Below are 25,624 nucleotides of genomic sequence, written 5' to 3'. Positions count from 1 at the left end.
ATACCAGGTCATCATACAGCAGAGCTTTAACCTCCTTTTTGGAAGCAGCTCGAGGCACCGGCACATCAAAGAAAGCAGCGATCTGTAACAGATCTATCTTTCTACAGGCATCAAAGCCTTCCAAGGTGGAACACAGAGTAAAGTGAGTCAGGTCAAAGTCAGCCATTGCCACACCAGTAGGATACCAGCCCACTACCCTAGGTGATGATGATCTCGGAGGAGCCCCTAATTCTGTTATGTCCCGGTCTAGGGATGGGGCATAAGCAGCAGTAAGGATCGGGAAATCGGGAACAGGGAGTCGGGAGGTAGAGGATAAGGAGGTCAGGGAATAATTAACACCCAAGGTGTTGATTTTAACAGAAATATGTGTATTTGGGGAAATGTGAACTTCAGGAGTGACTACGACCAAAACAATAAACAAAACCAAGCAAACTATCTTCCCGTGTACCGACAAAACTTCCCTAACCCGAAAGAAAAATTAAACAAAACAGAAATACTATCCTAACCCTCTCTAACCACAAAACAGGGACAAGAAGTCGTACACGCAGAAAGCAAATGTTATTGTCAAAAAATAAATAGACCTGGGTCACCCAGGTCTATTTTTTTGGCATATAAGAAAAGCCACACAGAATAATAAGCAAACTTATTATTATTGTTTCGTTATGGTATTTGTGGTTAGAAGTTAATGGTGCATTTATTTTGAATGATTACTTTGTTTAAATCAAGACACGTACGTTGCAAAATGCCACCTCTGGAGGAAAAATATACCGTCTATAGGCGTGAAATATTAACGTGTGAATTATGGCGGTCTTTAGGCGTGTATGTTTTAGGTCTGTAGGCATTTGGGGTTGATGGTCTTCCATACTGAATATATTTTAACAAAGGCGTGAAAAACGCGCCAAAATAAGTTTAACAAGGCGCTTAAATCAACCCGGAAATTGAGACGTTTAAGACCCTTTTGGCGTCCTGATTGGTTAAAAGGCATGGCACTATAAAAACTGGCAGATTACAGCGAGACGCCCACAAAGAAAGCGAAACGCAGAGGTAAGAGCGAATTACCCAAGAAAGATGTGTTTATGCAAAACATGTAGATACGATCTAGTTAAATCATTTGTATACAAGGAAAATTGTACAATAAAGAAGACAGCGCTAATTTTTACTGTTTTTACTAGAACGCCATGTCAAGTCATGTTTAAATCGAAATTATTAGTCAGTTTCCATATAATTTACAGTCATTAAATAAAACGTATTTGGCAAAACATTTCTTGAACGATTTCAAGCTGTTTAAATCATTAATTAAATATTAACGTTCTGTTAATCAGATTAGCTTCTGACCGCCATAAACATGCAAAAATAATTTCATTTTCGGGCCAAACATGCAGCTTGAAATAAACTGTCTTGTCTTGCAAATGTCCCGAATTGTTTTAAGGTTGTTGAATGCAGTTCTGTTAAGACGTGTACTTGTGGGAAAAGACAAAAAAATTGCAGAACAGTAATAAGGATATGAAGGGTAACTGATGATGCAAAAGACAGTTGCTGCACGTGACATGGCCATGTGTCTTATCGTAATACTCGGGGATTGTGAAGTGGAATGGTTTCGCCCTTAAATCCCCCTTACCTTTCTTTGGTTGAAGAAGATGGTTTTTGTCAGAACCCTGAGCAAGGTGGCTAGGCAGGTCCTCCAGGACCCAGGGTGTGGCAGTCAGCCCATGGCCATTGTTGTCCGCACCATCAGCTTCTTCACTCACTAAGTCATTTCCAATGACAACTTCCACTCTGTCTCCTTCTCAGAGACAGACCAACCCAAAGTCCTTATCACTGGTAGGTTTCCCTACAAAGCACCTGTGGTATTATCTCTCAATAATATTTTTATTTTATTGAACAGTTGTGTGACTGTCATTCTTCTTTGACCTTTTTCCATTGCTTTTGCTTAATTTTGGCTACCAGGTGGTCTTGGACAGCTGGGTGTTGGCTTGTCTAAGTTGCTAAGGTGAGATGTTTGCTTCCTGGCTTAATGAATAAAGATTTTCCCAAATCAGTCAACACATTTATTTTATCTATTTATTTACTTTAGGTTCCAGTATTATAAGCAGATTAATAAGCAGGGTTCCCCCTGGAGTTTGATTTCAATTCTTCACTTTTCTTTGTATTTTTGCTTCTACTAATCAAATTCTTCACTTTTTTTCAGCATCGGTTTTTTTAGTCACTCTCTCGCCGCTTCTTAATAAATTAATCATTAAACTCGCTGAATATACATCTCTTCTGACAATCACACTGTGATTGGTCAACTAACGGCATGGGCGAGTCACGAGTCTACTTGATAAGGTTGGGAGAATCGTGAATACTGTGTAAAAATTTGTGTGCTGGCGTGCTGAAAACATGATGTATAGTACGCATTTCGGAAATAATGTTCTAATTACTATATATATAAGGTAAGCTAATACTTTCCCGGTGTTTCATAGTACCTTTGAGAGGGACATTCTAAAACGCTTAATGTGAAAACGCTTAATGTGGTTTAATGTACCAAAATAGCGACCAATAATCACCAAATTTCGCACACACACATCTGGTCATAAAGACTTTCACCTGACAAAAATTCAAAACCGAAATACAAGGAATATGGACTTTATTTTACGTTAAGCGTTTTCCCCTCCATTGACGCCCATAAGGAAAAGGCTTAATGTAACTTAAAGTACCAAGACAGCCACCAAAAATCACCAAATTTCTCACACATATACTGTACTGTATCTGGTCATAAGCACTTTCACCTGACAAAAAATCTAAACCGAAATACAAGGAATATGGACTTTATTTTACATTAAGCCTTTTCCTTATAATCGGCGTCAATGGAGGGGAAAACACTTAACGTAGTATAAAGTCCTTATTCTTAGCTGCATAAGTAACTGGCAGCCATTTAAACTACTGACATTGTTTAAGAATATGCCTCCTGTCAGTTCCAAGAACCATGCCAACCACACCCAAACTAAGCAACCGCACACCTTTGTAACTCTGAGTGCTACACATCATTACAGCAAATACTGCCTGAATGTTTTAACATACTAGGCCACTAGCTATTTTATTGCTGTTTGAACATATAGGATCAGAAGCAGTGCTTGCTTTCTTGGGGAACTTACTGACTTACTCAATGCCTTTTTGAATTGACTAATTAAGGGACCAAAGCACGTAGTGCTATGGACCATTATTGTTTTTGTAAAGATTTTTCTCTTTTATTATCTTTGTTCCCTAAAACGGAATGGGCAGCCTAAACCATAAGATCTAGACTGACTAGACTTGGTACAAAGATGTCAATTCCTACCCACTACACAGACCATCTGACCCAAGTCAGTCCCCCCCCCATATGTTTCAGCCAATATCTCCTGAAATGTTAATTCGAGAGTCGAAATTCTTTTTTTTTGCAGATACAGACAGCCATGCCCTACCAACTTGCCAATAACACTACTAAGCTCCGCCTACTTAGATTTTTTGCTCATTTGCATAATTTGCAAAACCTGCTGAGCTGATCAAGACATAAAAAAGTCTAACATTTGTTTATCACACGGCCATTAGCCACACCCAAACTCTACCTAAATTTGGCCTGTTTTAATCAGACTGCTATAACTTGGCCATTAGACTTCAAGACTTTTTTATTGTCATTGTACAGTTGCCTGGACAACGAAATTAGCTAGCAAGACCACAAAGATGCAAGAAAGTGTCAGTACAAGATATAAGAATAATAAACACAGTATATACAATGTATAGGTACAAGAGACATTGGGGGGTATATGCAAGGGTGTCATAAATATAATAAATAAGGGGGGAGGGCTTTTGTCATAGATAAGTGACACTATTGGGTAGGTTGGTAATTGCACATTTGCCAAGATATTGCACAGAGCCATAGTCAGTAGCAGCAGTGAGTATAGAGTATGGACGAAAACTGCACAAACACGTGCACACGCACACACCCACACCCATACACACATAAATACTTATGGTCACCATAAGCTTAAAAAGATAGCAGTGAGGGGAGGATTGAAGGAGTAATGTTAGTGATCTGGTGCATTAAGAGTTCTGACTGCCCACGGGTAGAAGCTATTTTTTACTCTGTTGGTTTTGTTTTACTTCGCCTACCTTAAACAAATTTGAAATACTACCGCCCAGCACCATTCTGGGGACACCATACAAGGCGGGCCACACTTCGTCAATAGGGGGCACTACAACTACCTACTGCCAGTATCTCCTGAACTCCTTGGCCAATCCAAGTGAAATTTGGAAGATGTATACTATGACCAAGCCTGAGGTCAGACACATACTATGGTAGTCATAAGTCATAAAATGCTGGCCACAATCAGCCAATGAAATTCAAGCATCCATTTGACAGGCTTAATAGTGACCAATCCAAACCAAAACTGGAAGATTAATTTATCTAGAGACCCTGGGCACTCCCTGGTAAGGGCACCCCAGTCTGCCTGATGGGGGTGCTACAATGACATCTTTTGCATTTGTCTATTTCTCCTGAACTGTGAAGCCTATACTTGAAATTTATTTCCAGTCCAATTCAGTATGTTATGAGAAATCCAAATAACCTACAGAACTTCGTGCTACCTCTTTGACTTATCTATTTCATGTAACCCTGAAAGCTATTTTTCAAACTCGTCCTAGCATTTTCACCCAGCTTATATATATTTGGTATCATTCGAATCAGCAGACACTTGTAAAAAGTTATTTTAAAAAAATCTTAGACTTTCTGTAGGGATGGCTATCAGGCACACCCACACCGTACCGGTGCCGCGTCCATTTCAATCACACAGCTGTATCTTGTGTATGCTTAGGCCAATCAGCACCAAACTTGAATATGTACTGTAGGACAGTACTGCGAAGGGTCCACCAAATTTGACGCTGATGAGTCAATAGGGGGCGCTACAGCAATGTAACATATGTCTCTAAACCTGCAAAACCAGTGCAACTGACATTTTTCTCATTTCTGTTCGAGTGACATATTACTGCTCAAAATCCTTTGTACTTAAAGTTCGGAGAGTCATGCCAAATCAAGATATATGTACCGTCCAATGACAGTCATTTGCATTTCCTAGTGATGTTTAAAAACTCAACAAATGACATATTTCTATTACTCCTACAATGTCCACCTCACCTCGGTAATTCTGGTAGCAGGTGAATCAGGATGCTGCCCTTATGGATGACTCATAAAAAAAGCTTGACCTGCATGTACAGTATGACCACCAGCCATACCCAACCTACAAGAGGTCCATGCCCATTTCAATCAGGGAGCTGTATGTCAGGCCTGCTTCAGCAAATCCTCACCAAATTTTACCCTCTAATGAAGCATGAGAATACAGACTCCAAGTTTGGTGCCGACCGGTCAAACAGGGGCACTACAGCCACTGTGCAAATATGTATAAGGCCCACCTTGGCTAATTCGGCTGAAATGTCCTTATTCTTCATAAAACTTTCATAAAAGGTTAATCATCTTTCCCTTCATCTGAGTGCATATTTTTAATTGCCTTTCATTTTACTGCCATTTGACTCAGAAAATGATCAGACTTCATTTATATTTCAGCCTGGGCAGACCGCAGCAATTTGAAGGTTTTAATAAACTGGCCAGTAGGGGGAGTCAGTGCTTCATTTCATAAATGCTTCAGGCCTCCTTCAGGTTGCCTCTTTGTTTTACATTTGCTTATATATATGGTGCATGGTGTTTAACATAATGCATCACAACTTCTTCAGAATGTATCTGTTCTGTGCCATGTTTTCCATAAAGTCCTTCAAAATAGTTAGATATCAAAGCTGTTCCTGAAGATTGTGTTTAAATTTTATACTTTTGATTTTGAGCGGTAATTTCCTGTGTTACAGGATTTACTACTATTACTAAATGTAAGACTGCAAATGCATGCATAGGCTGCTTTGGCTAATGGAAATAGTCAAACTACTACACAGGACTGAACGCATACACTCACCTAAAGGATTATTAGGAACACCATACTAATACAGTGTTTGACCCCCTTTCGCCTTCAGAACTGCCTTAATTCTACGTGGCATTGATTCAACAAGGTGCTGAAAGCATTCTTTAGAAATGTTGGCCCAAATTGATAGGATAGCATCTTGCAGTTGATGGAGATTTGTGGGATGCACATCCAGGGCACGAAGCTCCCGTTCCACCACATCCCAAAGATGCTCTATTGGGTTGAGATCTGGTGACTGTGGGGGCCATTGTAGTACAGTGAACTCATTGTCATGTTCAAGAAACCAATTTGAAATGATTCGAGCTTTGTGACATGGTGCATTATCCTGCTGGAAGTAGCCATCAGAGGATGGGTACATGGTGGTCATAAAGGGATGGACATGGTCAGAAACAATGCTCAGGTAGGCCGTGGCATTTAAACGATGCCCAATTGGCACTAATTGGCCTAAAGTGTGCCAAGAAAACATCCCCCACACCATTACACCACCACCACCAGCCTGCACAGTGGTAACAAGGCATGATGGATCCATGTTCTCATTCTGTTTACGCCAAATTCTGACTCTACCATTTGAATGTCTCAACAGAAATCGAGACTCATCAGACCAGGCAACATTTTTCCAGTCTTCAACTGTCCAATTTTGGTGAGCTCGTGCAAATTGTAGCCTCTTTTTCCTATTTGTAGTGGAGATGAGTGGTACCCGGTGGGGTCTTCTGCTGTTGTAGCCCATCCGCCTCAAGGTTGTGCGTGTTGTGGCTTCACAAATGCTTTGCTGCATACCTCGGTTATAAGGAGTGGTTATTTCAGTCAAAGTTGCTCTTCTATCAGCTTGAATCAGTCGGCCCATTCTCCTCTGACCTCTAGCATCAACAAGGCATTTTCGCCCACAGGACTGCCGCATACTGGATGTTTCTCCCTTTGCACACCATTCTTTGTAAACCCTAGAAATGGTTGTGCGTGAAAATCCCAGTAACTGAGCAGATTGTGAAATACTCAGACCGGCCCGTCTAGCACCAACAACCATGCCACGCTCAAAATTGCTTAAATCACCTTTCTTTCCCATTCTGACATTCAGTTTGGAGTTCAGGAGATTGTCTTGACCAGGACCACACCCCTAAATGCATTGAAGCAACTGCCATGTGATTGGTTGATTAGATAATTGCATTAATGAGAAATTGAACAGGTGTTCCTAATAATCCTTTAGGTGAGTGTATATCAGGCTAGTAAAATTGGATTAAACTGCATTTGTCTTACACAGACATTTATGCTTTTGTAATAGTCTGAGGAGGCTCAGTTGTGACAGCACAACTGACATACTATTCCATATAAGCAGCTAAAATCATGTCTAAAGGAGCAGTCTGCAGAAAACACAAAGTATGATTGTTTTGCTCTTATCTGGAGCAGTCCCCCAACAGAGCAATGTTGTTCTGATTATGCAACACAGTCTAAGATCACACAGCCAGTATAAACAAAGGTTAACCTGTAAGATCTAGACTTACCACATTAGGTAGGAAGCTGCCTATTTCTACATACTACTCAGACCATCTGACCCAAACCAGACATTCATTTGGGCTCAGGCACTCCACCAGAGGGTTCTACATTCTGTCCTATATCTGCTGACCTGTTAGGCCTAGACTCAAAAATCTCCATTCTGTTCCAGGATTATTTAGTACTATCTGACTTTTTACTGCACTGGCCACCAGTGACAGTCAGTACTCCATTTTCCAACATTACTGTTCTACTGATTCTACACTCTGGATGATCTTATGATGCTTTGGACCCTTCAGTCATTGCCTACAGTAGGTACGCGACTATCCAGCGCTGCGCTGACCTAATCATGACGCCAGATCCGTGTGACGCTAAAAATAGATTTTAGCTGAGCGCTGTTTTTGAACGTGTTAGAAAACTTGCTCTCTTATTAGCTGGGAATGGGAAATCACCTCGGGAATCCCCTTATAACGTAGATGATTCACCCACGATCAGCCTCTTTTTCGAATTTTTTCCAATGGAAATAAGATGAACCATTTTACTAACAGCTTGAAGTTGTGATCCGAAATTTAGCCAAAAAAACGCGCAAAATTTGGGATGAAGGTGGGCACAAATGTTTTTTAGACTTATATAAATCAAATCTATAGGTATTTGTGCATATGTATGCTAATTTTGAAGGCCATACGAAGATTCCGAAGCTATGAAATTGATTGCGGAAAATGTTCTGTCGAACCAGAAATTTTCAAGATGGCGAAGTGGTCAGAACTGACATTGCAGACTGTTATTACACTTTCTGCATACAAAGACCACAAAATAGTATCAAAAATAGTAGACCTGCTTATTATATTTTGATAATCTATTACTAGAATGACATTGTGCTGAGTAGGGGTGTTGAAATTAATCTCATAATCGATGCATTGCGATGCAGACGTGGACGATTCTGCATCGATGCAGTGAGAACATAATCGATTATATCATAATGACATTGCTTGGTGATTTTCTGCCGGCGGCATAAAAATTCTAGTTAAAAAGTAGTCCTGGCTAAATCCGTAATCTGTCTTCTCTTCAAAACGTCCATTGTCGGAAGTATTAAAGTTTTTTTAATTAGGTTAAATCGGCAAAAAAGTAAACCATGTCATCTAACTTTGTTTGACCTGCATCGGGGGCGTGTAGTACCGCTGTCACCCGAAGATCGCTATTCAAATTTCTTTTGGTAAAAATTTCATTTGAATATTCCAAATATTAAGGAAGTTATGGCCATTTTTGTAAAACAATTGTGCGTGGATAAATCGCGCCTAATTGATCAATCTATCAATTAATTAAATTAATTAATTGATAATTAACTAATTAATTATTATTATCTTATTGTGCTTTCAATTAGCTACAAAGTGATACCAACCTTTTAGATGTCTGCCAGTTTTTAAGGGAACTGTGACCTTTTTAAGTGTGCACTTAGTTATTTGACATAGAAAAGTGATCACACTCATTTCTATTGTTTTCCATTAAAACGAAGGGGTCAAAACTGAGCCGACTTTCTAATCTTCAAAATATCATAACTTCCTTAATATTTGGGCTAGAACCAAAATTCAAAGACCATTTTTTTGCTTATTTCATGCTCTTTCCAGTAATGCCAGTTTTCTTACAGCTCCAGGAAGTCTCATTTTTTAGTCACATACCTACCTACAGTTACTAGTTATGATTGAAGTCTGTTTGTCATCTTTTCCCAGGAAGACATTTGGTAAAAACAATGTAATTCTGTCAGACATCAGGAATCCCCCAAGTCATGTTTTCCACAGTGGTGAGTTTACCTTGTGCAAGCTGTAAAGGCTGATTTATTTATCACGCTGTGTATTTCTTGACCCAGTGACTGAAAGTTGTTGTTACAAGTATCCCTTTTGTGTACTGTAGGCCCCTTTGTTTACTCTGACATTTTGGATGACAAGAACCTGCGTGGGATTGTGATGAACAACCGAATTACTTGGCTGGTCCACTACAGCGCCCTCCTCAGTGCTGTTGGAGAGGCCAACGTGTCTTTGGCGCGGGCTGTAAACATCACAGGTAAGGAGCGGTTCCCTGCTGTCCCTGTTCTGTTGGCTGAATGGCCTTTGTTCTCTGCAAGCATTTGGTCTGTAAATCAAGGAATGTGGACTGGAATTCTGACAAGAACCCTGTATAATTACAAAGATGGCTTCCTCCCTCAGGTTTGCACAACATCCTGGACATTGCGGCAGAATACGGCCTGCGCCTCTTTGTTCCCAGCACCATCGGTGCATTCGGGCCCACCTCTCCCCGGAACCCCACCCCTGATCTGTGCGTGCAGCGCCCCCGAACCATCTACGGAGTCTCCAAAGTGCACGCTGAGCTCATGGGAGAGGTAAAGGCCATTTCATGCATCTGTGTGTGTATTAGGGCTGCACGATATCACACTGTGTTGCAATAAGGGTTATATGGCACATGCGCTATAAGCAACTGGGATTTAGATGACAGGCATAAACACTTGTCCGCACACAGGCTTTTCTGTACTACACGGACGTTTACTTCCACACTCAATTTGGTAGTAGTAAGTCTAAAATATTAATGAGTTACATATTGTGATGCCATAAAGTTAGTAATATGTATATCCTTATGTTTATTATGTTTTATATTGTTATTTTATATTGTTTTATATGACTTGTTGGCTAGCGGCGTAGGGCTGTTTACTGTTTTGGTATACCATGGAAGCACTTAAGTCGTGGTAAAGAAAGTGACAACTCGTATTTTGAAAGAGGAGATATTGTGGATAAACAAGGTAAAAAGATGCTGGTGGTGTGCGAGTACGCAAAGAAAAACTAGAAAAACTTTATTTTTACATGCGCAGATCAGTCCTCATCTACTTTACGTCACTTTCTGGAACATGTTTAAACTCCAGTGCGGATGTTGCTTCACCAGCAGTGGCCTTGGGACACTGGTTTGGTGGGCAAATATATTTTACCCTTTTGCACAAACTTTTGCTGACTTAATGTAATGCAGTAATGTTAATTCAGCATCAGGCTTATGCGGTTTATGGTTAGGGGAAACGTTAGCACTGTCTGTGTATGGCAAAGTTTCTCAAACTTACGAGAGGAGTGAAAAGAGCATAAATAAATGACAAAACATGCTCTGGCCTCACTGTTTTTCTTTTATTATAAATCTGCAGGGCATGAATTCCATAGATAATTGAGTCAGAACTGGAGGACATCTTCAGTGCCTTTCCAAGCCTTTTCCTCTAGGGAGTCTGGGCCCTGGTAGATGCTGAGATCTCAGAAGATGTTTTTCAAGAAATAAAAAATGTGATCCTGAGGACACAGCATTGTTACAATCTTATATAAGAACTGAAGTACAAGCAGAACTTAGATGTTTTGGGCTGCAATGAGACTTTACCATAAGCATCTCCCAGTACTCAGTGGCTCTATGGATGCATGGATATTGTCTTCTCTACCTACATGATTTTGAACCCATTAAATAATCCCTGTCAAGCCTAGAAAGACCACTTCCTACAGGGAGTGAGATCTTGTGAGATCTTGTGGTGGGGGACAAGGTGGGACAGTGTGTGTTTAGAAAAGCAGTGTTTTAGCTTATAAATATATATATGTTACTGATTTTCTAAAAAATATTAACTGCATGGTGTTCAGATATTTTCAATGTATGATAGAAATACATCAGCTATCTTATAGCATTTAGCAAAGAAAGAAGAGTGTCAGACACAGGCACAACCTGAAAGTGTAAAGTGAAAATGTAAATTGTTTTTAGAATAATATATGCAAATAAAATGTATATTTATAACTTCAATAATTAAAGTTAAATATTTTATGGTGTTGTTATTCTTTTGCTACTTAAACAACAGAATGCCAACCATCCATCCATCCATCCATTACCTTCCGCTTGTCCGGGGTTCGGGTCCCGGGGGTAGCAGCTTCAGGAGACATACCCAGACCTCCTTCTCCCCAGCTACTTCCTCAGCACTTCGGGGGGGATGCCGAGGCGTTCCCAGGCCAGCCGAGAGATATAATCCCTCCAGCATGTCCTGGGTCTGCCCCGGGGCCTCCTCCCTGTAGGACATGCACGGAAAACCTCTCCGGGTAGCCGCCCAGGAGGCATCCGCACCAGATGTCCAAACCACCATTCCCTATAGCTCATGACCATAGGTAAGGGTAGGGACGAAGATGGACCAATAGATCGAGAGCTTTGTTTTCCGGCTCAGTTCTTTCTTAGCCACGACGAACCGGTGAAGCACCTGCAAAACTATCCACCTCTCGATCTCGCCTACTCTCACTCGTGAACAAGACCCCGAGATACTTGAACTCCTCCACTTGAGGCAGAACCTCTTCCCTGACCTGAAGAGGGCAATCCACCCATTTCCAGCTGAGAACCATAGTCTCGGACTTGGAGGTACTAATCCTCATCCCTGGCACTTCACACTCGGCTGCGAACCGCCCCAGAGCACATTGGAGATCCCCAGCAGATGAAGCCAACAGGACGACATCGTCCGCAAAAAAGCAGCGAGGCAATCCTGAGGCCACCAAACTGGACACCCTCAACACGCTGGCTGCACCTTGAAATCCTGTCCATAAATATTATAAACAGGACCAATGACAAAGGGCAGCCCTGGCGGAGCCGAACCCGCACTGGGAACACGTCCGACTTATTACCGGCAATGCGGACCAAGCTTCTGCTCCGTTCATACAGGGACCGAATCGCCCACAACAGTGGACCCCGGACCCCATACTCTCGAAGCACCCCCCACAGAGTACCCGGTTGTAAGTCTTTTCCAAGTCCATAAAACACATGTAGACTGGATAGGCAAACTCCCAGGCCCCTTCCAGTACCCTCGCAAGGGTATAAAGCTGGTCCAGTGTTCCACGGCCAGGACGAAAACCGCATTGTTCCTCCTGAATCCGAGATTCGACTATCGATCTCACCCTCCTCTACAGTACCCCAGAATAGACATTCCCAGGAAGGCTGAGAAGTGTGATCCCCCTGTAGTTGGAACACACCCTCTAGTCCCCTTTCTTGAATAAGGGGACCACCACCCCGGTCTGCCAATCCAGTGGCACTGCCCCTGACCACCCCGCGCTGTTGAGAAGGCGTGTCAGCCATGACAGCCCCACAACATCCAGAGCCTTTAGGTATTCCGGGTGGATCTCGTCCACCCCCGGGGCCCGGCCACCATGTAGCTCTTTAACCACCGTGCCCACCTCAGCCCCAGTGATGGGCAAGTCCACCCTAGCCCCCTTGGGCTATGTGCCCTCAGATGTCTCAAAGGCAGTGCGTGCAGATGTATCTGAGGCAGGGTTGAGGAGGTCCACAAAGTATTCCTTCCACTTCCGGGTGATGTCCCCAGGTGAGGTCAACAGCACCCCCTCCCCACTATAAATAGTAGAAACCAGGAGCTGCTTCCCCCTCCTGATATTCTAAATGGTTTGCCAGAACCTTTTTGAGGCTGACCGAAAGTCACTTTCGATGGCCTCACCGAACTCCTCCCATGCCTGGGTTTTTGCTTCTGCAACCGCCCGAGCCGCGTTCCGCCTGGTCTGCCGGTACCCGTCAGCTGCCTCCAGAGACCCCCGGGCTAATAATTCCCGGTAGGCCTCCTTCTTCAGCTTGACAGCCCCCCTCACCTCTGGTGTCCACCACAGGTACGAGGGTTACCTCCATGACTGGCACCGACCACCCTGCAGCCACAGCTCTGTACGGTCGCTTCCACAATGGAGGTCCGGAACAGTGTCCATTCAGACTCAATGTCCCCAACCTCCCCCGGTATGCAGTTGGAATTCTACCGGAAGTGCGAGTTAAAGTTCCGGCGAACAGGAGCCTCTGCCAGACGTTCCCAGCAGACCCTCACTATGCGCTTGGGCCTACCAGGTCTGACTGGTTTCCTCCATAACACACACCATGTTCGAGCATAAGGGTGTCCATAAGTGGACATGGTATGAACATGCCCAGGGTTACAAGTCGATGATCGATTTCATAATTGTGTCACCTGATCTGCGGCCTTCTGTCTTGGACACTCGGGTGAAGAGCAGGGTAGAGCTGTCAACTGATCACCACAACAGAATGCATAGACCAATTATACTTTCACATTATCTAAATAACAAGCATGTTTACACTAGCTGAATACATATATTTAGGCAGTAAAAATACATTTAGAGAATGATAGACAGTAACAGTAATTATATAATAAAATACTTTAAAAAATAAAGAATACTTATTAGTTATTTTAGTATTAATAATAAACCATTAATACATTTAATTATAATAATATTGTCTGGCCCAGAAGGGTCGGAACGGAGATAAAGGCGCAGACGTCAGGGTATCGGGGAATACGGGTTTACTTAGAAGTAAGGCAGGTGTCACGCCCACGCAGGCGGAACCCACCGGGTGCACAGCATTACAGCCGATTAGCGGACTTTCATTAGAGACCGAGAAGCCACTACATGTTGCGAAGTATTGAGCCAAATGACTTTGAGCCTTACTGAGCAGTTCTGTATCTTTCATCTGCTCTATTTCCCCCGCCTATTCAGTTTGCCTAGTGTGTTCGCCTTACCCGTTTCCCTTTCCATTCCCAGAGCCGCTCCTGTACCTGACCTGCTTTCCCTGCCGAGATCAGCACATCACGTCCCGGCTTCCCTGCGTGGTCGTGTCCCGTGCTTCTTCGTAGGACGGATTCCCTGGCTACTGAACCTCGCTTTCGATTATTGAGCCTGCCTATTGCTTGTCCCTGTCTGTACCTTCGCTCTGATCTCGCCATTAAAGCCGGCTGTTGCGTGCATCTTTGGATCCGTGTTTTCCTGTCCAGGCAAGCACCACAGCAGGCAAAACGCAGACGGACAATACAATGACCGGACTAGGGAAACCAACTCAAACGCGGACTAAATACAGAGGACTAATGACAACAACCAGAAACAGATGATCACACGAGGATTCCACACGGGGTTAACGAGGGGGCGTGGCACACGGAAGGAGCAGACGATCTGGGCATGACACAGTGTTTATTTTTTTAACTTTACACATTGTTTGGATACATTTATTTTCTTACTTTAAAAATTACTGTTACTGTCATTCCACATGGTTGCACGTGACGCCCGAACTAATGGCAAAAACGTACGTGGCTAAAGTAGGCTACTTTTTCAGCATAGCGTTTAGAAGCTTTCTGCAAACCCATCCAAGGTCGGATCACTGGTTAGTTTACGAAAGAAAGTACGAATTACTAGTACAAAGGATTTCGAGATACACTCTCCAATTAACGAGCGATCATAAGTACGAGATAATTAAGTACTTAATGTTACGAAGTAGCCTAACTCACCATCGATTCGCTATTTTTAAACACCTACTTTAAAAAAAATATTTAATGCGATAACTCACTCATGTCTGGGATGCATTTATTCAAATGATGAAATATTTGGAAAACACTGACTTCGTGATATAATTATAACTTTCAAGGTTTAATTAAACTAACCAGAAAATGTTACTCAGATATCTCAGATGATAGAGGAAATTTTAAGTAAGACACCATTTTCCAATGTGTGTGGCTTTAGATGCATGCCTTTCAACGGATTAATCCCTCATTCATCAGATCTGTTTCATAGAAATGTGTATTAAGACGGGTAGAGAAACAAGGATTTTCAGACAGATGGAATCTTTCCACGAATTTAAGTGAGAGAACTAATATCCTAAATAAACTCTCGGATATAACATTTATTGTACGCATGTACAATTTTCCAAATTCTCCTTGGTAGTTAGAGAAGTAAACGGTAAGCAAAATTTATCTCAACAGTTGAGACTGAAAATCCAATAGGCCTACATTTCTTTTTAAATGGGCTGTAATGAAGTGGAATGGTTAATTTATGCGCGCAGCAGGAATATTATTAGGTAATATAATATAATGTAATAACCTGAAAGGATTTATTTGTTTGTTTTGTGTATAGGCCTATACGTTCCCCTCATTTATTACAATAACTGCATTTCACATGCCGGTTAAATAAATAACTTGCCAGAAAATAAATCGTATTTATTTGCTTAATATTTAAAGTCACTGAAATATACAACGAAGAAATCGAGCAACACGTCTATTAAGCAATGAAAATATTACTGCCCGTTGTCATTTCACATTTCGGCATACTCTTTTGGACCAAATAATCAATTTGCAGGTGGTTTCCAGAGCTAATATCTTCTTCTGTTTTTACTAACCTGTGGACAATATGTTTCGCCAATTTATTTATTGATCAACCACCACTCTACACGAACGTTTTTAAGGTTCGGTACCCAAACAAGAAGCAGCATCAACACCCCCGAACACAAAAAAATCATGGGAAGTTAATAATTAATTTTAAAAATCGTACCCAAAATTATACTAGGCTAGACACATGCAGCGAATTCTTCATAGGGATAAAAACCCATATGCACAAAACCCATATGCACAAAGACATCAGATAATACATTTTCCAATCGATTCGAAACACAAAAACTGGTGCATTTACTATACACAAGACATCATCGTTAAGGAAATGTCATCCCTGTATATTTTCTATATTCTTTATTTGCATTCACCTTTATAAAATTAGTTTTACTGTTCAGTTTATACACGAAGTGTTCAATCTTAACCTACAACAAATCAAATACCATTTCGGACAGTCCAGGCAAATATATAATTTTCTCAGATATAAATTCCACCGTGATTTTCAGCTCTTTTCAGTTATTTGTCCAATATAGTGCATCCTTTATATAAGAACACTTGTATCGTCTGCTTCCTGAGAAACGGCTGTAATATTCCCGGATTTCACACAGGTCGCTCCACTGCGTATTGGCAAGCACTCAGATCAGAAGAAGGATTTTGAACGTATCCGAAGCTTGAATGCTGTTTTGCTTTAAGTCTCAGGCTGGCCAAACTGGAGTTACACGTGTCTCTGTACACGTAAGGGGACGTCGGCGATGCGTATGGACAAGTCGGCGCAGGAACTCCAGTATTCAGAGAAGGATTACTTAGGTTGTTCAGGTTATTGAAGCTGGCGAGACTTGAACCCGGCACGCCGGTTACTGCGGAGGGTACCATACTTGAGTTTATGCCCATGGAAGAGATAGAGTTTTGTGGAGAGAACATAGCCTGCGATGACAAGGGATTGACATTCATGGAGTTGAAAAACGGAAAGGTTTTGGTTGACAACGAGGCTGACGTTATTCCCTTGGTAGCCCAGCTGTTGTACGTGTAGCTGGAATACATGTCGTCATAGGGTTGCATAAGTCCATTGAACTGAGGACCGAATCCATTTTTGCAAAGTTCCGTTTGTTGATTTCTCTCCCTTTTCCTCCATTTTGCCCGGCGGTTCTTGAACCATACCTATAATAGTTGTAAAAAATGAGTAACGTTAAGGCATATTAACAAGAACAGCATACGTGTCCTTTCAGTACTCCACGACATGCAATGGCATTTACATGTGCTTTATTTATGCTCATGTACTAACAGCGTCTGTAACAGCATAACTCTCTCTCTCTCTCTCTCTCTCTCTCTCTCTATATATATATATATATATATATATATATATATATATATATATGTATACACACACACACACACAAAGCCATAGAAAAACAAATCTGCGTTTGCAAATCCTGTTTAAATCGTGGTTCTGCTGGCCAAAGGCTACGCTGAGTAACAGGTTGCTTCCAGGTTCACAATTTGTAAGACAGCAGTACACGAGCATAAGGTGAAGCAGGAGAACGACCAGAAACCAGCCAGGTAAAAGGCGAAAGCGACAATCTAATGCCAGAGATGACCGTTAACATATCTGAGAGTTTCTCATGAATCGGAGGATGAAATCAAGTGACTTTCAGAAGGAATGAGAAACAATAAGTGCAGGTATGATGCTGGATAGTATATATGTAGAGTTGAAGCCATAACTGAATTTGTCTGGTTGCTGTGTGTTTATGTGTGTGTGTGTGAGGCATATGAAAAATGTATAGATTTTACCCCCCCTCCACCAAAAATAAAAAAATGATTTCAGCTCTGCAGTCTGCAAAAACTATGGATTGGACCCCTCCCCCAAAGGGCATGGTGTGTGTATGTCTGTGTGTATTTCTGTGTGTATTTCTCCCTTTCTGCTCCGGGTCCCTTACAATGGAAGGCTATTTATCATGTCTAAATTGCCCATAGTGAATGATTGTAGGTCTTATGCCATTACATTACATTACAATAAGATTCAGGATTCTTTTAATTGTCACATGCATAGTTATACAGGTACAACATGCAGTGAAATGATCCTGAACCGCTCTTTTGACTGTGCAACTATTAGAATAATTTAAGAAGGAACAAGCAAGAATACAGTTACAAAGGATATGAAAAATAAAAGTAAAATTTTAAAATAGAACTTTGAATATACATCATATTATGCCCTATGCTGCCAGACACCAAGGGAACTTCACCAGTACAACCAATTAAAAGATGAATGCATGTATGTATGTATAGATGAATGGATGGATGGACGGTTTGATAACTAAATGGTTGAATGGGCATTTCATTTAGCCAATCTTAGTTGTGTATAATCTGTCACTCAGTTTATGCATGCAGTCTGGTACAACAATAGCCTGCACTCCTCTTAAACTGAAAGGGGTGTACAGTAAGTAACTCAAATAATTGCAGATTGTCTTTATCATGTAATCATCGTTGTCTTACCCTGACTCTGGCCTCTGTGAGGTTGGTCCAGACAGCAATCTCTTCTCTTGTAGACATGTCTGGATACCTGTTCCTCTGGAAAGTGGCCTCCAGCTCTTGGAGCTGTTGGCTGGTGAAATGTGTCCTCTGTCTTCGCTGCCTCTTCTTCTTTGATGGGTCATCTGAAGATTCTTCAGTTTTGTTGTGAATTTTCTCTCTCTCTGTATTAGTGAAAACGTAAGTCACAGGTAATTCTGCAATTGCAGAAATGCACTACGTTTCAGACGCTGTATTCATGGATATTTAAAGTTTAACTCTACCCTTTCATGCAGTAGGTAAATACACTACTTATTTTAGATGTTTTTCCAGGAAAATGAAACTAGCTTGAGGCCGAGCCTTACCTATACATTCCGGACTGGCGGTATCCGACGCAGCGCGGATCTCTAGGCGGTCTTTATTACCCCGAAACCGCTGGGGCGGCTGTAGGCTAGAAGCCATAACTGAATTTGTCTGGTTGCCAGGTTCAGATTTATTTCCTGTCAATTGGTGGTCTAAATACAGCGGGCCCTTCACAGAAGTCATTAATAACAAGTCTGAAGGATCGATGTAAATCAGAAACCGCGTCTTAGCTCAAGCCGAAACGCCCCTACACTCAGAAAATATTTGTGATGGAGACTTGCGCAGACTTTACACCGATCAATTTAAAAGACTTTCGCAAATTAAAACAATAAGCGTACAACTCAAATAAGCCAGGAAATAAACCGCATAAACATTTTTGAAGAAGGCTCAATAAGGCTTCAACACATAACGGCTGAACCTGCTAGTGGTTAAAAATCTCCGAGCGAAAGGTAGGTGACAGAACACCCACGGAAAATCATACAGATATTAAATCTTTCAATTTTCAATTCATATGTTCCCAGGTCGTTGCAGGCTCTCTGAAGTAACTTTTCGTTCTTTGACGTCATATAATCCATCCCACTTTTTGACAGGCTAAGTCAAGTGTATTTTTTTTTCAATCCGACAGCAGAACAGATAAGTTGCGAATGTTTTCTCTTATTTTTCCAAACAAAAAATAATAACCTATTGGCTGTACAGAAAGATTTCTCAAAATGCAAGACAGTAGGCCTACTGATTTTTTCTTAAATTGTTCAGGCATATGACACAGTGACCATACAAATGGGACTGATGCAGCGAACATAAAATATTCTATCTACTACGTCTGTCATACTTGAAGTTTCTCAAGTTAGGTTTAATAATTTATGTACGTATATATTTATGTTGGTTACGTCTATGATATATATCATACAATATATAAAGCGGAAACAATAAAACATTATTTCCTGCAGATTGCTGGGGCCGATATATAAGACCTAATGTGGTTTACAAAACTTAAACCATGATAACAGGTACAACACTTTTTCTTCTTGCCGCAAATTTGTTTTTATTTGTTACAGTATTAAACAATGCAGTCAAAAATACAGTATATGTTACACGGTATTTAATAGAATTATTTTTCTGCGAAATACCCAAATCGTAGGCATTTCAATGAATGTGACACATACTTAGTGCTATTTAAGTGTTTTTGTTCATTATCGGAATTTCATACATGCAGATTTTTCCGAACTCGATTAGCAACTTACAAGCAACATTTTATGCTTTCAGTGTGGCACTATAGCTGAATAGGCCTATATAACAAATTCTGATAATAAAATAAGTGATTAGAACCTCAGTATACAACTAGTTTTGTTTACATATACAGCATATATTTGATAAACAATATGCATTACTATATATTATTTATTTTAAATATCCATTAAAACTATTCCGCTTATTATGCATAATGTAAATACTATTTATAACAACATTTCTGGAAATTGGGAGAATTACCCCAAAATATTTTTGAATTAATAATATAGAACAGTCGCTTCGTTTTCTGGGTTTCGCTCTCTGAAATCTAAGTCAAATATTTCTAAGACGCACAAATCGCATATCTGACGTTTTCGAGAGGCCTTTGTTGCTCACACAGAATCCATCAGTAGCCCTTTATATAAACTTCATTGGCAGACCTTCCAGAGAAATCGGGGAAACGCTGTCAGTTCTCCAGGCAAAAATAACCACTCCGAATGAGATCTATATGGGCCCATCTGTCCTGCCTTATTAAATACAGCTGCCGCTTGCAAATTCTTTCGAGCTCTAAATTTACCGGATTATTTTTTACATTTTCGTTTTTTTCCCCTAACGAATTAAAATGGTGAATTATGATAAAATATCATGATGATAATTTTTAGACAAGCAATAATTATTCGGTCGATTAAGGTGCGACAACATAACCTTTTAAATGGAAATCGTCACGGAAATGCTTTAATTTTTCACTTAATTTCCTCAACTGTCAACTATCACATATTTAAAGGTCAAGCCGGCTGATCGAAATCAAGCATTTTTATAGTTGTAAATGTTTTAAGTCTAAATTTACCCTAAAACCTGACGACGGCGACCATAATAAGTACTATCAATAATTATCATTCTTGTTGTTGTTGTTGTGGCAGTTAAAATATAGCAGTCACAGAATGTTACAGGCCTACCTTAGCAGTAAGGCCTACAATTGCATTCAAAAACAGATATGCCCAAAGGGGGTAATTTAAGTGATCAAAATGTGAATAGCCTGTATTATATTTAAACAAATGCCACTGAGGAAACACAGATTAACAGCATTTTTAGCCGCGATCACTGAATGTGGAAACTCAGAACCAGATAAATTAGTATTACCGGCTAATGAAAACTGTACTGAAGCGCTGCACTGAAGCTGGTATCTGACTAATAATTGGAAAAATATACCTATTTTATAATTATAAAAAAATATCAAACACATACGTGCTGTTGGGACAGTGTGCCATTAGGTCTTAAAAACACCAATACTCAAGCAGTAGAGGGCGCCATATATATGTACCCTGGCAAAGAAATATCTTAGAGAAAAAAAAACATCTGATAATTAAAAATTCAGATTCATATGTAGAAATTCTTCGTTTCCTGTACTCCACTCTTAAAATAGCGTACTCCAAAATGAATCAGAAATACTCACCTATTTGGACACATGCCGAAAGTTTGTGGCAGTGAAAGTCCATTTTTGGTGCAGCCGCTAAAAAAAAAAAATCGTTAAATATAACGATATTCTTACCACATATTTTACCAAAAAGCGCAATATGCGTTTCGTATTTGTTTTAAAATACATGAAATAATAAAAATGCCTACAGAATAGTTTTGAATTTCATCATCTTTTTTGGTATGCACTTCATATTTGTAATTGTATTTGTAGGTGTTATAGGAAAAACAAGATCAACAATAATCCTACAGTAGCATTCGTGCAGGTTGTCGTTAATTGGATGTAATGATACCGTTGCCACTTAAAAATGTCCACCCTTTTGAAATTGGGGTCATGGGCAGATTTCAATGACACGGCGCTGTGGTAGGCTAATGCCTACAACCTTCCCTCTGGATGCTAATTTTATGTTTCAATAGTAAAATGACTGGATTAATCCTTGACTGAGATGTCTGTCTGCGTGACACTCGACATTTCATTATCACGGATCTGCACCAACTTCAAACAAAGTAACACAGATGGGATTGTATTAGTGTAGATCCTCAATATTTGCTTATGATAATATGAGTCTGAATGTAGCCTATACATTTGCATGTGTACTCCTTCAGAAATGTGCCGCCTTGCTAGATATAGCATTTGGTTCTTTGAACCTCCTGCAGTTATATGAAGACTTTAGAAGCGACATAATTAGGAAATATATAAATATTCACAAAATGTATTAATATTGGAGTGAATATAATTAGCATACTGTTCATGCAGGATTGTAATTTATAGAGCTTTGATTGAGAAACAAAGATTTAAACTACAATATCATTGCAACTATTGAAATTTTAAGCACGATTATAGATCGACGGGTGATTAAAAACGTGTAAGAAGATCGATGTAATAAACGCAATATCCGTTTCTAATGTGTACGCTGTACTAAAGTAAACTTTTTAATCAAACAATTCCGCAATACTACGAATGAAGAAATATACATTTTTTGATTATGTAGTAATTTGAATGCACATTTCCATTGTCACATAATACTACTACTACTACTACTACTACTACTACTACTACTAATAATAATAATAATAATAATGTAATTACATTTCCAAAACTTTTGGAGTATGTACATTTTCTGGGGTATGGCACGACTGAGTATGTTTTTTGGTAGTAAAACCACTGAAGAGTCTGTGTCAATTTTAACACAAAGTGATCGGGTTGATAGAACAAATGTACCTCATTGAGACAAATGCAATATGAGACGAAATCGAGCTCTCTCCCGAATGACTGGGACCTGCTGCGGATTAAAGAAACGACTGAACCCAAACCACAGTGTGCAGCATGTGTGTGGATGTGAAATCCCACAATTTGAAATATTTTCTATAATCTGGATTTCAAAAGTAAAAAACACGTATGAATCGAACATTGCTGTTTTACACTACAATCATTTTTTAGGAAACATTATGTCGTTTGGCCATGTTTTACATTTTTTATAGAACAAATATGTTGTTTCATCTATCAAATACGGCAGAATTCTTTTCCATAATAATTGGCAATACTTTTAAATATCTTAAAATGTTATTATTAACATTTAAATCGTGATGTTAAATTGATCTGTACTTAATTATGTGCCTACTAAGCATGTCTATAAAAGGGCTATACAAATGAACTCGCACTGCCTTGCAGTTTCAGAACAAATAGTCTTGATTTATAATTCCGTACTTTTTAATATGTTACCAATAATACCATAAGCAGCTTCCTACCAAACAGAAATTTTTTTCTCATGTCACAAATAATGCAATTCTAACACTTACCTTTTATATTCTTTTTCGGCTCTCCTAAATCGACGCAACTGCGGACTTTCTCTGTGTTCTGGCTGTACCGCGAAGGTCCCCAAACAGCCTCGCTCCAACTCGGGTCCTGATGTATTGGCTCGTAGTAGATCACATGCAAACTTAACTCGTTTCTATTGACGTCAAAATGCTTTTAATAACTACCTCGATGAGAAAGTACTGCAAAGAGTTAACGTGCCATAGTACATGGCAATTGGACATTATTAATCCATTGGACTGTCTTCTGATTTTTCCCGTGCAAAACGTGGAGTAGCCTATGTTTCAGAGGGCATGTTTTCGTCGGAATGCGCGCGTGTGTGATTAAAACTATCCACCCCCACCAAAAAAAAAAAAAAAAGATCAGAATGGGATGCAAAGTCTAAGCTTATTTATTATCTCTCGCTTTCCTGGGTCAATTTACGGTCCCTGGGATTGTAAATAACGTTCCTTCCATTATAATAAATTAAGCAGAATTGTCTTTTAAATGCGTTAATAATACAAAGTTATATATATTTTAGTTCCAAATATGTTGTTAATTAGTATTGAATATGGGTTATGCATTTTGAATCTAGTGTGATCATTACAAGCTGTGACTAAGGAATTCATTGTTGTTTTAAGTCGCGTGCGTATTATATTACATCATCATTTCTCACATCAACAAAAGTTGCATGTCGATAATGTAGAAAATATTTCATATAAAAAAATAATCCCGATTTAATCCTAATTTAACCTTCTCTTTAATTAATTCATGTCTTCTCCTTAAATTACAAGTAATTGTAAGCAGATTTTACACCGGACACACATTTCCCTTTCTTCTCTGATTTGTTGAGTTCCTTTTCCTAATAAATTTATATGTGATATTCTTGCAACGATAACTACTAATACTACGTTGCTAAGTGGGCACGCACATACACAAGATGTATTAAACAAGTTAATTTATGCCGCTAAAATGAGCAGCTGGCCATAATGCAAATTCAGAGACTTCACTGAGGAACACGGTGCTTTTTTTCTGCAGCCAATAGACCGACAGCGCAATTTCCCCCATTTAATCCGTTTTTTACAGTTTTATTCATACACCAGATCAGCTAATGCGCACACCCCCAAAGGATATTTTACGTAAGGGTCAAAATGGAAAGAGTCAGATCAGCACCGAAAGGCCTATACGGAAGGCAGTGAGTACAGAATTAAATCGTAATATTTAATTTCATAAGCAACTGGAGTCATATTTTACTTGAAAAGAAAATACATTTTCTTGGTAAAGTTTATGTAAATTATTTAACATAACTGTTAAGTTTAATTTCTTAAATTTGAAATTATGTTGACATAATGTAATATTCGCGGCGACTCAGAACACGATGAAGGGATAGAGGCTGGAATAAAACGACGTGAAAAGCTGCATTTATAGCTTTGTCAAACTTAGCAACAGAAATTAGTTCGGTGATTAGCGGCTAATGTTAATTTTCGGGAATGATTATTAACTTACATTTCGCCTGCGATGTATGATATATTGCAATCTTTCTAAATTATAATTGTTAGCAAAAAGATTATAACCATCTATTAGCCTATAATCGCAGGCGTAGGCCATGCCCTTGCCAATATTGTGGGAGTACCGTGTGTGTTTAGGGGGCGGGGGTTCGGGGCTGATTTAGTCCCTACAAGTGTTGAATACTAACCTTTGTCCACGATTATATAATTAAACCATTTTAACCAATACGGCTCTACAAATTGTTTAATCCCACGGATAGGAGGTCATCTTGAGGACTGAATCTAACTTTATAGTTTTGCACATGCGTGGTTGGTAAAAAAACGTAGGTTCAATGCCCTGGGGGTGGCGTGAAGCTTCATCTAATTTCAAGAGCGTAACGATGTTGCTTTTCCTAAATATGCTGCGTAAACAAGGGAACAAAGGGGGCACAAAAGGAATACAGTTACAGAATCCAGTCTTAGTAGGGGGATCCGGGACCATTACCCTGTGGAAAAGAAAAAAAAAGTAATTAAACTCCGTAAGATATAACTTTTATAATGAGCATGTGTAAAAAATGTATTAAAAATAAAAATGTATTATTATGGTGAACTAGAGAGAAAAATTTGGTTTGGATCTTCAGTATGTTACAAAAGAATAGAATGCACAGGGTCAGCATGCAAAACGTGCAAACTCAACTGTGAAACTATACAAGATTACTAATATTTTATAAGAAACAAAGAATGAACAAGAATCAAAGGTATCAACAGATTTAATTAGATTGCTAAGAGCAGCTAGCTACAATCAGGTTTTCTAGTTCAGTTAAACGTGTTTGTACAGCATGTGTGAAGAAGTGTCATGGTTTGGTGAAAATGTAAAGGAGGAACACTGACTAAGCACAACCACACCTTCAAAATGGCCAGTAGGAAAGCAGTGCATTTTTTTAATGACCAATGACAAAATTACTGAAAACTGTAAATGCTCAAACAAATAGCTACAGAGCAGGGGTGGCCAATCTTATCCGCAAAGGGCCGGTGTGTATATGGGTTTTCACTGCAACTCCCTAATTAGATTACTAATTAGAAGAACTGATTGGCTAAAGAGTCCTCACACCTGGGT

The 25,624-nt window shown here is 39.8% G+C and overlaps 2 protein-coding genes across 2 annotated transcripts; one reads left to right on the top strand and one right to left on the bottom strand.

The window, feature by feature from the left end:
* Window positions 1-1,556: 1,556 nt before the first annotated feature.
* On the top strand, window positions 1,557-14,244 carry LOC111834455 (inactive L-threonine 3-dehydrogenase, mitochondrial-like). Its single transcript, XM_072707284.1, is given in 6 exon segments — window positions 1,557-1,821; window positions 1,948-1,990; window positions 9,191-9,261; window positions 9,372-9,521; window positions 9,665-9,837; window positions 14,048-14,244. Coding segments are annotated over 6 exon segments (639 nt in total). The 5' UTR covers window positions 1,557-1,637; the 3' UTR covers window positions 14,066-14,244.
* Window positions 14,245-15,474: 1,230 nt separating this feature from the next.
* LOC111834454 (pituitary homeobox 2-like) lies at window positions 15,475-24,945 on the bottom strand. Its single transcript, XM_023793765.2, has 4 exons — window positions 23,026-24,945; window positions 21,206-21,262; window positions 18,148-18,347; window positions 15,475-16,815 (listed from the first exon to the last, which is right to left on the bottom strand). The coding sequence occupies exons 2-4, from the start codon at window positions 21,246-21,248 to the stop codon at window positions 16,258-16,260; spliced, it is 801 nt and encodes a 266-aa protein (XP_023649533.2). The 5' UTR covers window positions 21,249-21,262; window positions 23,026-24,945; the 3' UTR covers window positions 15,475-16,257.
* Between the last annotated feature and the right edge of the window lie 679 nt (window positions 24,946-25,624).

Source organism: Paramormyrops kingsleyae, chromosome 25 (assembly GCF_048594095.1).
Source record: "Paramormyrops kingsleyae isolate MSU_618 chromosome 25, PKINGS_0.4, whole genome shotgun sequence".
NCBI lineage: Eukaryota > Metazoa > Chordata > Actinopteri > Osteoglossiformes > Mormyridae > Paramormyrops > Paramormyrops kingsleyae.
The sequence above is the reverse complement of the archived record's forward strand: the minus strand, read 5'-3'. Positions and strand labels throughout refer to the sequence as shown.

Excerpts from the sequence above, each read along its gene's own strand:
- LOC111834454 (XM_023793765.2), bottom strand. The coding sequence starts at position 21,248 with ATGGACTTTCACTGCCACAAACTTTCGGCATGTGTCCAAATAG. Across the intron at positions 18,348-21,205 it reads TTCGGCATGTGTCCAAATAG|AGAGAGAGAAAATTCACAAC; the intron begins GTGAGTATTTCT and ends TCACTAATACAG. Across the intron at positions 16,816-18,147 it reads TCACAGAGGCCAGAGTCAGG|GTATGGTTCAAGAACCGCCG; the intron begins GTAAGACAACGA and ends CAACTATTATAG.